Source organism: Canis aureus, chromosome 1 (genome assembly GCF_053574225.1).
Source record: "Canis aureus isolate CA01 chromosome 1, VMU_Caureus_v.1.0, whole genome shotgun sequence".
In the NCBI taxonomy this organism is placed as follows: domain Eukaryota; kingdom Metazoa; phylum Chordata; class Mammalia; order Carnivora; family Canidae; genus Canis; species Canis aureus.
This window is the reverse complement of record NC_135611.1, coordinates 50,004,496-50,018,774: the sequence shown is the minus strand read 5'-3', so window position 1 is coordinate 50,018,774 and position 14,279 is coordinate 50,004,496. Positions and strand designations below refer to the sequence as shown.

General features: G+C 42.8%; 1 protein-coding gene across 2 annotated transcripts in view; it reads right to left on the bottom strand.

Annotated features, from left to right (window-relative positions):
• The window catches only part of SLC22A3 (solute carrier family 22 member 3), an 88,598-nt gene that overhangs the window by 1,551 nt on the left and 72,768 nt on the right, over window positions 1-14,279 (bottom strand). Inside the window, exons 6-11 of one of the 2 annotated variants that reach the window (XM_077899202.1) lie at window positions 12,748-12,845; window positions 12,414-12,628; window positions 5,910-6,018; window positions 5,077-5,189; window positions 2,218-2,317; window positions 446-492 (exon numbers count right to left, since the gene is read on the bottom strand). In XM_077899202.1, coding sequence (XP_077755328.1) covers window positions 447-492; window positions 2,218-2,317; window positions 5,077-5,189; window positions 5,910-6,018; window positions 12,414-12,628; window positions 12,748-12,845 — 681 coding nt within the window. In that variant the 3' untranslated portion in view covers window position 446. The remainder of the gene's footprint in view (window positions 1-445; window positions 493-2,217; window positions 2,318-5,076; window positions 5,190-5,909; window positions 6,019-12,413; window positions 12,629-12,747; window positions 12,846-14,279) is intronic. The other variant, XM_077899196.1, reaches the window with a different exon arrangement.

The window sequence follows — 14,279 nt, the reverse complement described above, 5'->3', positions numbered from 1 at the left end:
AAGGAGAAAAGAGAAAGTCCTTAGGAAATATTATACAACTAATCCCAACAAAGTCTTCTTGCTACTACTCAACGTTACAGTTGGTTTTGAAAAAAACACACTCATGCATAACTTTTCATAAAAACCCAATTCCAAGGTAATGAAAATGACGGTCTCCAGGCTTTTAAAAAAATTTTTTTAAAGCCTATTTTCGGCCCCCAGGCATGGGTTAAGTAGCATTGCAGCATGTAAGTTCTTCATGTGACAGGACTGGACGCCACCCACCCTAGCGTGGCCCCCAAGCTCGGATACAAACCAAGCAATTGCCTAGGAAGACACAGATAGCAAAATGTTTCTCTTTTCTGGATGAGGCAGGACTTTACAATGGTTTAACGCTCAAGAGGATTTCACACGGTTTTAACCCCTTTCGTAAATTTCATAATTTTGATTGACAAAATGGCAAAACCTTAAAGGGAATCTTCCATCTCACTCCGAATTTCAGGTAGCATTGTTCTAGGGTGAAAAATAGGTAGAGCTCTGGGTAAGAAATAAGCCATTACTTACCACTTGATTTCCAAACAAGCGTACAAATCTGTTCGGATTACTTCATGGGCAAATGTTCCCCTGTCCTCTGACTGGCCAGGCCAGCTACTGAGATATGAGCTGATGGTTTTATTTTAAATACACTGATAAGTTTTTCTTAGGAAAGTTCTGGGATGATTAGTCGATCATACTTTTTGAAATAGCATCAAGAAACAGGACAATGAAATCAGTTTGTAAGTTTTAAAGGTTTGGAACAAGATTCGTGAGACTTTTAGCAATTGTTGCCTACCGCTGGGGAGGAGGGATGACATCTCATTAAAAGAGAATCTGAAGAGAAAACATCAAGTAGTATGCAGCGTAAAATAAGAAAAGCATACACACAACCAAGGCACGTGTGCCCACTGGACAGCATCAATGCCATTCCTGGCATGGAAAAGTTGTGAATCTATCTAAACGCAAATTTCCCAGTACCTAAAAGAGTGAGGCTATGAACTGCAATTGCCCAAAATCACTTGGAGAATTAAATGAAATTACATATGTGAAACCACTGATCATATAGGCACTTAAAAAATGTCGACTTCTACTCTCTTCCCAATCTACGAGTGAAGAGAGCCATGAGGCTAATAACATTTCAGTCTTCTTATAAATATTGTTTGATGTATTTTTTTTTAAAGTTTAGAGATTCCATATCCTTAACTTCTGGTCTTTATTTAGAAGACTACTTTTATTTTAAAAACTTGCTGTTACAAACTTTTTTTAATTATGCAGATAATACAAGGCCATGTGTTGTAATTAGAAAATAAAATAATACAAAAGTCTACAGAATGTAAAAGTGATGTCTTCTGCCCAATTCATTTCCCTATGTGTAGACCTCTTGCTACACATTCTCTGTTCATATCCTTTTTCTCTCTTTTTATTGTGAAATATTTCAAGCAGAGGAAATTAGAAAGAATTCGTGGTAGTGTGGATTTTTGTTGCTATAACTCTCCATGTTTATATATTGGTTGGATATTAACTTTCCTTGCATACTGGTTAGATGCTCTTCTCTTTCTCTCATAATCTCTCTCTCCTTCTATCTCTCTACTTTTATCCATCCATCCATCCACCTACCCACTTACCCATCCACCCACCCATCCATCCATCTATCCATCTATCCACCCATATCTCTCTGTCCTCTATCTTCCCATCTAGCTACAGAGAGGAGTTACTAATGCTTTTATTTTTTAATAAATACTATAACACATTGTTCAGCAAGTTTTCCCTTTGTGATCAATCTTGAGGATCTTACCATGTCGTTCCACACAGATAAATGTCAATTCTTTTGATCTCCTATGGTAATCCACACCCAGAATACATTAGCATTTTCATAATCAGTTTCCTACTGATGCACATTTAAGGTATTTCTACTTTGTTAAATCATCCTGTCCTTTCCTTTAGATTGTTTCTGAGTTTTAACACCTTACTTAGAAATGTCTCCCTCTTCATAACCACGTTTAAAAAACAATATACATTCTTTTATACTTTTGCTTTTTTTTATATCAACCTTCTAAATCAACTTCAAATTTTCTCCCGAGGATGTGATATGGGAATTAATATTATTTTCCCCTGTGAGTGTTCAATTTTCTCCACAGTACTTTTTCCTCTGTTGTTTGATATGCTGCTTTTATTAAAGATGTGCTGAATTTCATACAATACCTGCCAAGTTTTTCTACATCATCCACTGTTTCTGGCAAGGCAATACCCTTGGTTTCGGGCAAAAGCATCACGAGCCCACCGCAGACAGATGCCAGGATACCTAGGGGATAGGGAAAGGTAATAGCACACCAGGAAGGCACAGCCAGCCCACCCCGGTCATGCTCCCTGCTCCCCCTGGAGTAGCTGTGCTCACTCACCTCAACCAGCCCCTACCAGCAGCAACCCTCTGCTTACCCTCACCAGCTCTCCAGTTTTCCTCTGCCATATTTGAAATGTTCTCTGCCTTTCTCAGATGCTATGCAGCCCTACCATCCCAGTACTCTTGCACGCAGCCACCACTCCTCCATCACTCCCTTAACAATTATTTAATGGGTGCCTAGGTGCCGACCAGTCAGAGAAGACCTCACCTCCTGCTCCTCAGGGAAGATGGCAGTCACCAGACAGGAATCCCCTCAGCCTCCTTTTACTGACCAAGAGCTTGACTGCAACCTCTCCCTCCCTTTCCTTAGGGGTCATATCACACCATTATTTATTACCTTTGTTTTTAATATATTTGATATATGTGTTTTAAGAATGGCTATGTTAACAACCGGGCTCAAACATTCCTGAAAATGTCACTGTTGGCCTCGGCAGGTGGGCGCCAGCACCAGCACTCACCACCACGGTCAGGCCTCACCTTCACCTGCTCTCTCTTGGCTCCGCCTCCTGGGCTCCAGGCCCCACTCCTGCCAGCTCCAGACCCGCTGGCTGTGCTTCCGGGCCCTGCTGTCTGGCCCCACAGCAGCACCGGCTGCTGGTGAACACGCTGCCGTGCCCTGGCCTCCCTGCCTGCTTCTTTCTGCCCCCCTCCCCTCACCACCATCCCTCTCTTGTCCCTCTTCCTCTCCTTGATGGGCTCCTGTTCTATTGTCATGCCTGATACTTTGTCACTCCTCAATGCTCTGTCCTGCCTGGACCTTCTTTGCGCTCACGCAGTCTCTTCCCATGGTTATCTACACACAGATGGCTTCCAAATCCTTGTCCCTGCTCCACGCTTATCTCTGGAGCTTAGGCCCCAAAGCCTACTGGCTTCCTTGCGGGCACTTCATGGGACCAATGCCCCAACAGGCTCCCCCACATTCTGTAGACCTGCTCCTCTGGCGTGCCCTTAACAAAGCCTTGGCGATCTCTCCTCTCCCCAGCCAGGAACCCGGCTTTCCCACCTTGCTCTGCTTGCAGTAAGCCCACTCAGTCATCCCTCTTGCCAGCTTTGCTTTAAGCATTTCTGGAATCTCTCCACGCCCAACACTCCCTATGTCATCACCTTAACCCCGGCTGTCATGAGCCCTTACCTGATGAAACTGGTCCACCATCAGCACTGTCCCTTCTGACCCATCTGCATATGTGCCATCAGAGTCGGGCTTCTAAAGTGCAAACCTAACCCTGTCAATCCCAGCTTCGAGCTCTTGGCTCCCACTGCTATTTGGGTAAAGAGCAAAACTTTGCAGGATGGGAAGACCCTTCCCAAACTGGCCTATGTCTGCCTCCCACGTTCACCTCCCTCCCTGGCCCAGTGCACACACTGTCTCCTTCCTCTAACACCCTGGCTCCTGGAGAACAGCTTTGTCCTCGGACGCTAGGCCTTCCCACTGCTTGGAGCCCCAGCTGGCACTTCCCACGTGGGTAATTTCTACCGTCTCAGATCTCAACTAGACATTCTTCCTTCCTCCTTGACTCAGGCAGGTCAGGTGTCTCTGTACTGCGCTCCCCCGGCACCTTCTGCTTTCAGTATTTACCACACTGTGATGTGGCTGATGGTTTGGAAGTGTGGCTCTCTCCCCAGCCAGACTCTGCAGGAAGGGCTGGCTTCCCCAGCACTCCCCGCAGTTCAGGCCGAGACCTTGAACCACGGGGCTTCCTGACCACCTGCTCTTGGGTGAACAACGGCGCTCTCTTTGCTTTTTCGTGCTGGGCACAGATTCAACGCTAAGCTTGCTTATCAGATCCCATGAAATAATTTGAAATAATCTTTTCTTGAATTCGGTGGTGTCAAGTGTTTAGAAGCCTTACTGTCCCTAGCTAGCTAGCACTGTGAGGAATTTTGCATTGCTCAGGGTTTATGTCCTCATGGACTCGATACTTTCATTCTAATTTAAATAGCTGGGCAACATGAGAAAAACATCCTCTACCAGGAATAAGGACACAGAGGTGGGGGGAAGGTCCAGGAGAAAGGGGCCCACTTGCGTCCTTCCTTGCTGAGGAGGGCAGAGGCAGGTATGAGACCCAGGCAGAAAGGTTGGAAGAGCACTTGAGGGGCACTGGGCTGAATTATCCTAAGCCCCTTGCCCCTAAGCCATGGTCCTATCCCCTCCCACAGCCTGAGGAGATTAAAGGCATGAACTTGGACAGCACAGAGGTTACTGGGCACACGGGTTCTGTGTCCTCCGTTCTTTCTGCACAGCATGCTCCACATCAAAGCAAATGAAGACATGATCTCAACAGATACAGAATATTTAAAAACAGAATTGGTTTTTAGGCTTATTTTGAAATAAACTGAGGATCCAAATTGGTCCCTTGAAAATTACTGGCTCTGTTCCCCAATATCATAAGTTTCCCAGCATTGGAATTTAACTCAGAACCTAAACAAAGAAAGCTAAATTGAATACAACTCGTCACAACCCTTTATTATAAAATAAATAGAAATCACTTAGGGTTTCACATTTCGTTATCATCAGACGGACTACTCAAAACCCAAGCAGTTGTCATTAAAGAAATTAAATCATCTCATTAATAGCACACCGCATAATTGCTATAGAGTTCTATTAATACAAAGAATATAGATGAAGGCATTTAGGAATAGTGTATAAAATGAGTTCTTACCAAAGATGATAAGAGGTAGTTCTAGCCAAATGGCTGCTAGCCGGAAGAGAAGAAACGGAGCTATGATTCCCCCAAAATCACATAAACCTGAGCAGAGAGAAACTCCAAAGTTTCTGTAGAGTACAAAATTGTTTAAAAAATATTAAAGTACCTTCAAGATAAGTAGAATATTCAGATGTATAAGTAACAAAGACATTTTAGTAGTATTTACCATTTCTATAGTTTTTAACTTTGAAAACTACTACTCTCTTATTCTAAGCAAATCATTTCCATTCTGCCTCATTTTGCATCTGGGCAAATGCTGACTCACAGTGAGGACAGCGAGGTGGGGAACATTCCACCTGCCGCTCACCCCCCAGCCCACGCTGTGATGCTAATGTGGCACCTTGGCACACTCACTTGACAGTAAGGTGTGCACACGAATATTCCCCCAGGAAAGGAGGCCAATTTGCAGCCCATGCACACTGTTTAACTTTGGCCTTCATTCATCAGCTGCTCACAGCTGCAAGAGGTGGAATGTGGCCAGAACAGAGGCGATAGCCTTTAAACAGAGTGATACTGATGAAGACGGCTTTAACCCACACTAAGCAAGTACCCTAACTAAGATTTTCTGATCCCACAAAACCACAGCTGGGTATCAAGATACTGCTATGAGAAATACTTCTATCAAAAAAATGTGGAAAGCACCCATAATTCAAAGCATATCTTCTTTATTGGCTGAATTCAGCCCAGGCTAATAAATCAAGTTAAGGAAACTATTTCGTAGTTTTTAAGTCAAAACGTCTGGCTGCAGAATTACTTAGGACAAACCATGACATATAGGTTGGAATTACCGTAATGTTGTTGGGTACAATTCTGAATTTACCAAATACACAATTTCAAAGGCCATGGTTATCCCTAGTCTTCCCAGGGTAGCAACCGTGGTTCTCAACCAGGGTATTCCTGCGAACATAGAAGATTTAGAAAGGAAGAGTTAAGGGTTTGCTTTCAATAATACATCCCCATCCCAAAACAACAAAAGGCATTTGCTACGTGTTCTCCTGGGCCCAAGTCTTTGCTAATTTTAAGCACGAATGATGGATACCTCCAAACATTGTAGCCAAATTTTAACAGCAACAACAACCACTAGGATAATAGCTAATATTTAGTGTGCTAGTTGCTTTTCTGAGCAGGGTTAGATGATGGGAATATGACGCAGGAGCCATCTGTTGAGCAGTCACTACAGTGAAAATAGTGTGCAGGCACTGCTTTCCTAGACGGCCTGAGTACGCCGGCTGTTTGTCTGGAAGGTGGTCTTCACTTGGACCCTTGAGAACCATTTACTGCAGCCTGGTACCTGTTTCTCCCCTCTTTGTTCCCACTCCTTGTGATAGCACACAGAATAGCTGTTCCTAGCAGACCAGGAAAAATCTGGACATGAAGCTGATCTTGGTTTCTGGAGGGCAGGCTTTGAGGACTGTGACCTCTGGAAAGGGACATCCATGCCTTGTGTTATCACTAGGGTATATGTCCCCAATATTGCTACTTCCCCAGAAAGTCATCCAGCAGGAGCCAGACTCTTAATATTAGTTGGTTAATTCATTTAAAAATGAACTGTTTTAGGGATGCACTGGCTATCTGAGGAAATTCTCCTTTCCTCCACAGCAACTAGTGGAAAAAGCCGAAATTCTTCATTAAATATTTTCTTTCACACTTTAAAGCAAGGAGTAAACCATTTTTGCCCTAAAAAGCCAGTGCTCGGGCAGCCCAGGTGGCTCAGTGGTTTAGCACCGCCTTCAGCCCAGGGCCTGATCCTGGAGACCCTGGATCGAGTCCCATGTCGGGCTCCCTGCGTGGAGCCTGCTTCTCCCTCTGCCTGTGTCTCTGTCTCTGTCTCTCTCTGTCTCTCATGAATAAATAATAAAATAAAATCTTTTAAAAAAAGCCAGTGCTCTAAATTTCTTGAGTCGTGCAATTTATGCTATCCTCCCTCAGTGGACACAGGTGCATGCATGAGTAAGCTCCTATCTGCCCTCCAAAGCAAAGCTAAGGACGCTCTGACTTCCACCTTTGAAGATGAAACCTTTCTCTTTTACACTCCTATTTATTCATGCTCACCCCACACTAAATGGTCCTCTTATTTCCTAGAAAAATTACTGCCCATTCCCCCAAAATGATTTTTTTTTCATAGAAAAGTAGACATGAATGCGGAGGAGGACAGAAGAGAATCAAGCTCAGTAGGTTTATGTGTATTCTCTACAGACTAGTCAACAAATAAAAAAGAGCTAATACTCACTAAATAATACAAGTGCCTAGGAGGGCAGGCACACACACACACAAAAAAGATAGTTTGAGAGTCTGGATCATAGCTGGGAGGCTACAAAATTACGTTCTGATTGCAAACTGGCCGAGGACGTCCTGGTGTACTTGACGTTTTTCCCAGATGAGAACACCTGTAGCTCTCACATTCACAGTTACATCAGACGGTGAGGGATGTCAGAGTTGCGCTGATGTGCTGGGCTGCCATCTGCTCTGGCACAGAACAGTTGTAAACTGTGTTTTATTTAGGCTTTGCCTTTTCATTAAGGCCAGGGAGGGGGACCAGGAAATGCATTCCACCCCAGCCTTCAATGAGCAGGTGGTACAGTGCCAGGTGCCAGGGAACAGAAAGTGGGAGCTCTTGCCCAGATTCCCTGGGTCCCAGCCCGACTGGGCAACCTTTCGCTGCTCTTGGGCTGCAAAGAATATCGCCTGCTACTGTGGAAATAACTTGATTATCCAGGTTAAGTTCTTTTTTTAAAAAAATATTTTATTTATTCATTTGAGAGAGAGAGCGTGAGCGAGAGAGAGCACAGGACCAGAGGGCAGGGGCAGAGGTAGAGGGAGAAGCAGACTCCCTGCTGAACAGAAAGCCGATGCCACCGATGCCAATGCCAATGTGGGGCTCGATCCCAGGACTCCAGGATCATGACCTGAACCAAAGGCAGACGCTTAACCATCTGAGCCCCCCAAGTGCCCCCCAGCCTAAGTTCTTAAGTTATAGGTTTTTTCTACTGAATCAAGACTACTCTGTGAGTCCTGCTGGTAACTTCAATGACAGTTTTAGTTTACAACTGAGGCCAGAACTGTTTGCTGGAAAGAATCAAACAAAAACTAAGACACCAAATGAACACACACACTCACACCCAAAAAATATGTGGTTCACTCAGTGAATACAGATAAATAACCAGTCAAGTGAATAAAATGTTCAGAAAATGCTGTCAAGTGGCCATCCTGGAGGAGACGTGGTTTATCCTACATGCTGACTTTGCTCTGAAAGACTCTCAACTCATTCTGAGCAGCAGAGGCCACTGTCTAACCACACTGAGCTAGAGGTTTTGGTGAAACGTGTGATAAAACACAAGTCCCAAAGGCACCGCGCTGTTCGTTAACTAGAGAGTGAAATGAAAGCAATTTGTTAGGCAGCGTGAATGATGTGAATGATGTGTGAGTATGACGTCCGCAGGCAGAAACTTCTGACCATCCCAGTAATATACTGCGTTCCTCTTGGAGTGGCAGGAGACACCTTTCAGTAGCAATGACAAAAGAACACAAGACAATTTACAAATGAGTACTGAGGCTGGAACTATGCACAAAGACGGTGCCTCGGAACCAACGGTGCCTCGGAATAGGGATTTGGTCAAGGGGCCGGAGTTTACTGGGAATAATACCTCAATTTTTGAAAAAAGGATACAGGATTTTAAAGAAGCACTATTTTACATCTCCTCTGATACACCACCTGCTTTGATTTCTGAAATAAAACGTAGAGAAAATTTGTAATAGAGCTATGTAAATTAAGGTACATTGTCTGACTTTTCTTTTCTTTCTTTCTTTCTTTCTTTCTTTCTTTCTTTCTTTCTTTCTTTCTTCTTTCTTTCTTTCTTTTTTTTTTTTTTTTTGACTTTTCACTTAAAGGGAAATACAAGTAAAAGGCAGCCTTCCTGTTTCAAAATGAAGAATACTTACCCAAACGGCTAGGTTTGTAGCCATCCTAAACAAACCTAAATGAAAGATGCAGATGGCTATGGACAAAGAAACCCTTCTCGTTTTCAGACTTTAATCAGAGTTCAAAAATTTGGGTCAAAAGCAGGGAGGCTTAAGTGAAGATACACCCAGAAAAGCTTTCTTCTTTCCAGAATCCCATTCTTCAGACCATAAACAGTTGTGCTTAGTGGAGGGAAAGCCTGTTAAATTGTTCTCGATAATTTTAGAGCTGATTCCACTAAAAGGCTAATCAGCATTCTCTGCAGGGGCTGCCCTCCTCTTCCTGACCCCAAGAGTGACTGAGAGAAATCTTTCTAATGTTAATTCAACAGCCCAAGTAACCAAGTCCAAGAGCTCCCTTCAGTAGAAGGGCTGCCAACCCAAGTGAGGAACTGCTGTTAAAATGTGGTACTCCCGAGGAGCATTAGGGATGTGGGTTTATTCGTGCCAATCATGCCCGACCTATGACTATACCAGCAGCTGAGTCTGTGAAGATACAAATAAGAGGTGTCCAGAATAAGAGCAATAATTTTTCAGTATTGCTGAGAACGATTCGAAGGCTGTAATAGGGAAATTATGTCCTCAAAATAAAACTGATAGGACCAAACAGAAAGGCAAATTTTCTTTGCCTTATATTTTCCCCTATATGAAAGTGCTCTCTACAAAACAGCTCGATTCCCACACACCTAGTTACTCCAACGCCGATGTGGATGTATGGCCTAGAATGCTCTCTGGCATCACGCAGAATGCAGCACACATCAAAATCACCCCAGTCAGTCTGGGGTCCAGAGAATCTTCCAGGGGAATGTTACATCATGAAATGATGGGTCACCTGTAACTCATTTCTCCACCCTTCCCTAACTTCCTATGCAACAGATACTTAATTCCACGTGCCATGAGAAGAGAAGACCTTGCTGTAGGGAATTAAACCCCAAATGATACGATGTCAGAGTAAAATGGAAACAACAGTGAACTCTCCAATGTTCCTGATTCGTCACCCTTCTACTTAGATTGTGCGTTATTTGCAAGGACCGGAGTTACATCTATCTCATTCAGGCCCTGTTCCCACACCTAGTTTGGTGGTGGCAATCATTTTTTACACTTTTCCACAATATTATCCCTTCTTTCTTGATCTTCAGATGATTCTCAGAAGAAAAGACAGCCTCTCTGGGGCTCACACAAGGACTACCAGAGAATCTGCTCTCTCAGTGACCCCCCACCCCACGTACCCTGTAACACGGAAATAATGAACTTGTTCTAATTCGCACATTCCCTAGGACCCCGTCCTGTGGCAGAGATAAGGCAGGTTGTGTTAACCATGCATCTGGGGTCATCTGCCACTCTGCCACATGCCCTGGTGGTCATCAAGCTCCAGCCCCCTCACAACCTCTGACACTTCCCCGAAATCACCCTCTCTCTCTCCTACCCAGGCCAACTGTCATGACCTTAATTCCTGCTGTCCGCATCTCTCCTTCCTCACTGCCACCATCCAACGTGATGCGGCTATGAAAGAAGTTTTCAGGACTGTGCCCAAGCTCCTGGCATGGCCTGTGAGGCCAGTCACCGCTGGTGGCAAGTGATCCTCAGCCCCCTTTTTGTGGATATTCCAGTGATAACAGAGAACATGTACTCCTGGAACCCTCAAAGATGGTTCCTACTTCTAGGAACCCGGTTCTACTGTGGAAAAAATCTCTCCTTCCCTTCTTCCCTTCTGTCTAGTACATTTCTTTTTTATTTTTTTTATTTTTTTTTATTTTTATTTTTTTTACATTTCTTTTTTAAAGAAGTTAATTAATATTATTTTTTGGTAATGTCTACACCCAACATGGGGCTCGAACTCATGATCCTGAGATCAAGAGTCACATGCTCTTCTGACTGAGCCGGCCAGGCACCCATGTCCAGCACATCTCTTTTCCTTCTTCATATGTGCCTAGCTCTTACCTCTGTGTAGCTTTTCCTAATTACACCTTGCATTTCACTCCTTGTACCTACATTTTTTTAATCATGTAGAGCCTTCAAAGAGCTTTATTTTTCTAAATCTGGTACAATTGGCTCTTGAACAACATGTTTAAACTACATAGGTCCATTTACATGCATACATTTTTTACACAGTACTATAAATGTATTTTCCTTACAATTTTATTAATAACAATTTCTTTTCTGTAGCTTACCTTATTATAAGAACACATATATAATACAGATTACATACAAAATATCTGTTCATCAACTCTTTTGTTATGGGCAAGGCTTCTGGTCACCAGTAGGCTATTAGTTAAGTTTCTGGGGAGTCACAAGTTATATGCAGGTTTTTGACCATGCAGGAAGTCAGCATCCCCACCCCTGCATCAAGGGTCAACTGTAACTAATTCAATTATTTCATTTATCACAGTGAGTTGTGAAAGCATTAAAGTGTCTATGTCTATCCCCCTCAATGTTTATAGCAACATTATCAATAATAGCCAAATTATGGAAAAAGTCCAAATGTCCATTGACTGATAAATGGATAAAGATGTTGGAAATAATGGAATACTACTCAGCCACAAAAAAAAGAATGAAGTCTTGCCATTTGCAATAACATGGGCAGGACTAGAGAGTATTATGCTACATCAAGTCAGTCAGAGAAAGACAAATACCATATGATTTCACTCATATGTAGAATTTAAGTAATGTAACAGATGAACATAGGGCGGGGAAAGAAGGAAAAACAAACTCTTATTTCTAGAGAACAAACTGAGAGTTGCTGGAAGGGGAGGTGGGTGGAGGGGGGATTGGCTACATGGCTGATGGGCATTAAGGAGGGTACTTGTAATGAGCACTGGGTGTCTTAAGAAAGTGATAAATCACAAAATCCTATACCTGCAACTAATACTATATGTTAACTAGCTAGACTTTAAATAAAAACTTGAAAGAAAAACAAATTTAAAAAAGTATCCATATCCCTTACTAGGTGAACCTTTTGAAGTCAACAAGCATCTTCCTTTCTTCCTTTTGTACCCCTGGTGTTTCACCCAGGGCCAGCGACAGGGCCGGTAAGCAGGAAATATGGTAAGCATGATCAATGATGGCATGAAAGTAAGTTAAATAAAGGTGATCAAGAATAAACTATATGACTACAAGCCAGATTTTGCACAACATCTATTTCATCCATAAATGAACCTAAAATGGAGGAAACAGAAAACCTGTAGAACCGATCAGAGTCGTTACGCTGCTTAAGTAGAAAATTGAGTGACATCACTACAGCTTGTCTGGTCCCCAGATTCTGAGGCGGAGGTAAATTTTCTAAGGACAAGAGGGTCCCCATTCTTGATTATTTTGATTTAAGACTGTTTTATTACCTTCGGGTAAGAACGCAGTGACAAGACAGGCCACTCCTGCCACTACGTTGCTTCCCGCAAACGGAAGGCGCCGTCCAAAACGCTCAATGGTCAGTAAGATCAAGAGGGCTGCGGGCAGCTCCACAACTCCCGAGATGAAAAAGTCGATATAGAGGTTGCCTCCGATAATTCCCAGGCGCATGACGAGGCCCTGATAAACCACCGCACTTGTGAACCTGGAGCAACACGGAAAGACAACGGAGACCAAGTGAGACATAACTTCAGCCTGATATGAAGGAAGGGACGCGTGGTAAATTCGATACAAGCTTTTGAGCCCATCACAAGTCAGACTTACCAAGCAAACATAAGAATAAGTGTGCATTTCCTCATTTGGGGAGTCCTCACCAGATCTAAAAAGGATGGATTACTAACTTCCTCATCTGTAACAGTGATCTATACAAGAGAAGCAGATTTCAGTAGCAAATACAGCAAGACACACCTGCATATTATAGATTTTCATTGACCAGATTCAAAGCCACCGAGTCAAACGATCTGACTGAGCTGACAGGGTCTTTCACGACTATGTCTCAAAACCTGAGAATGAAGAGTTTGATTCTCTAGCCGTTATAAATGGTCAAATTCACAAAGCTGCGGTTGCTGCTCTGAGAGGCTGTTGTCTGGTGAGTACCCCTGGCCCTGGTGCTAGTTCGCTCTGACGAACCAAGAAAAAGGTGTGTTTTACAGTCAAATACATTTGTGCATTTATTGAATTGGAGAAAATAAATGTAAAAGGGGCAAAAGCAGGTGGGATCCAAATGAACATTTTTAAAAATTAAATTATCAACCTTATGTTAGCAAATGAGAGTATCTTAAATTCAAGAACAAGCACAGCACCCAAGGTATCAGTTTGCTTCCATTTACTGGAGTCTAGCATCTTTCTGACCCAGGAAAATTCAGCTCATCTCCATTTGGCCATCCAAGAAGATGGTCTTTTCTTTAATTATATGAAATAAATATTGCTGTTTGCCTGCAATGTATAAGGCACTGCAAAGGAAACCGAGCAGCAGGCACTTTGTCAGTCACAGAGGCTAAGCGTTACACTTGATGAGTCAAACAAAGCTTGATGTCTCCTGTCTATGCCAGCTCCTAGGAAGGTCACACACAAGCAAAAGAAGACTGCAAAATCAATGTTTTTGGATGACTTTCTCTTTCTATGTCATTCTAATACTGTATTTCTTCTATACCAAAACACATATTACTATTTCATTTGATTCTCATCAAAACTCTAAAGTTACTACTTTTATCAATACTGTTTTATAAATAAGAAAAACAAGGCTTTGGACCTCAAGGATTAGAGGGAAAGTGGTTGAGCCAGGATTTGAAATCAGGTAGTTGATGGAGATCCTTTATTTTAATGCTCACATTGCACCACTGAATGTATCAAAGGATTTTTATTTTAGAAAACTTTGTAGTTGATGGTCGCTCCATTTTTAAGGAAGGACATTACACACTTGGCCAAAAATCTAACCTTTAGTTAAAATACTATTTTATGGAAAAGTTAGTTTGACTAAAATAATTTAGAGCTTGAATATCTTTATACTCAAGACCAAAACTACCCCATACTATGAGGGCAGTTGCCCTCCATGGATGTATCACTTTTTCCAATGACTCTTTTCTTTATACTTAGCGGTCTTCCACAGCTCAGACTTGCATCAGCTTGGCTGTGCTCATTCAGACTACTCCCTTTTCTCTGGGGAGTCCCTGTTTGCTCTTCCCATCCACACATCTGTACCACTGCTCCCTCAGAGCACACAGATGGTGACAATCTTTTCTTTTCTAAAGCAATATTTGCAATAATTTGTTATAGCTTCTCTTTCATTCCCTCTT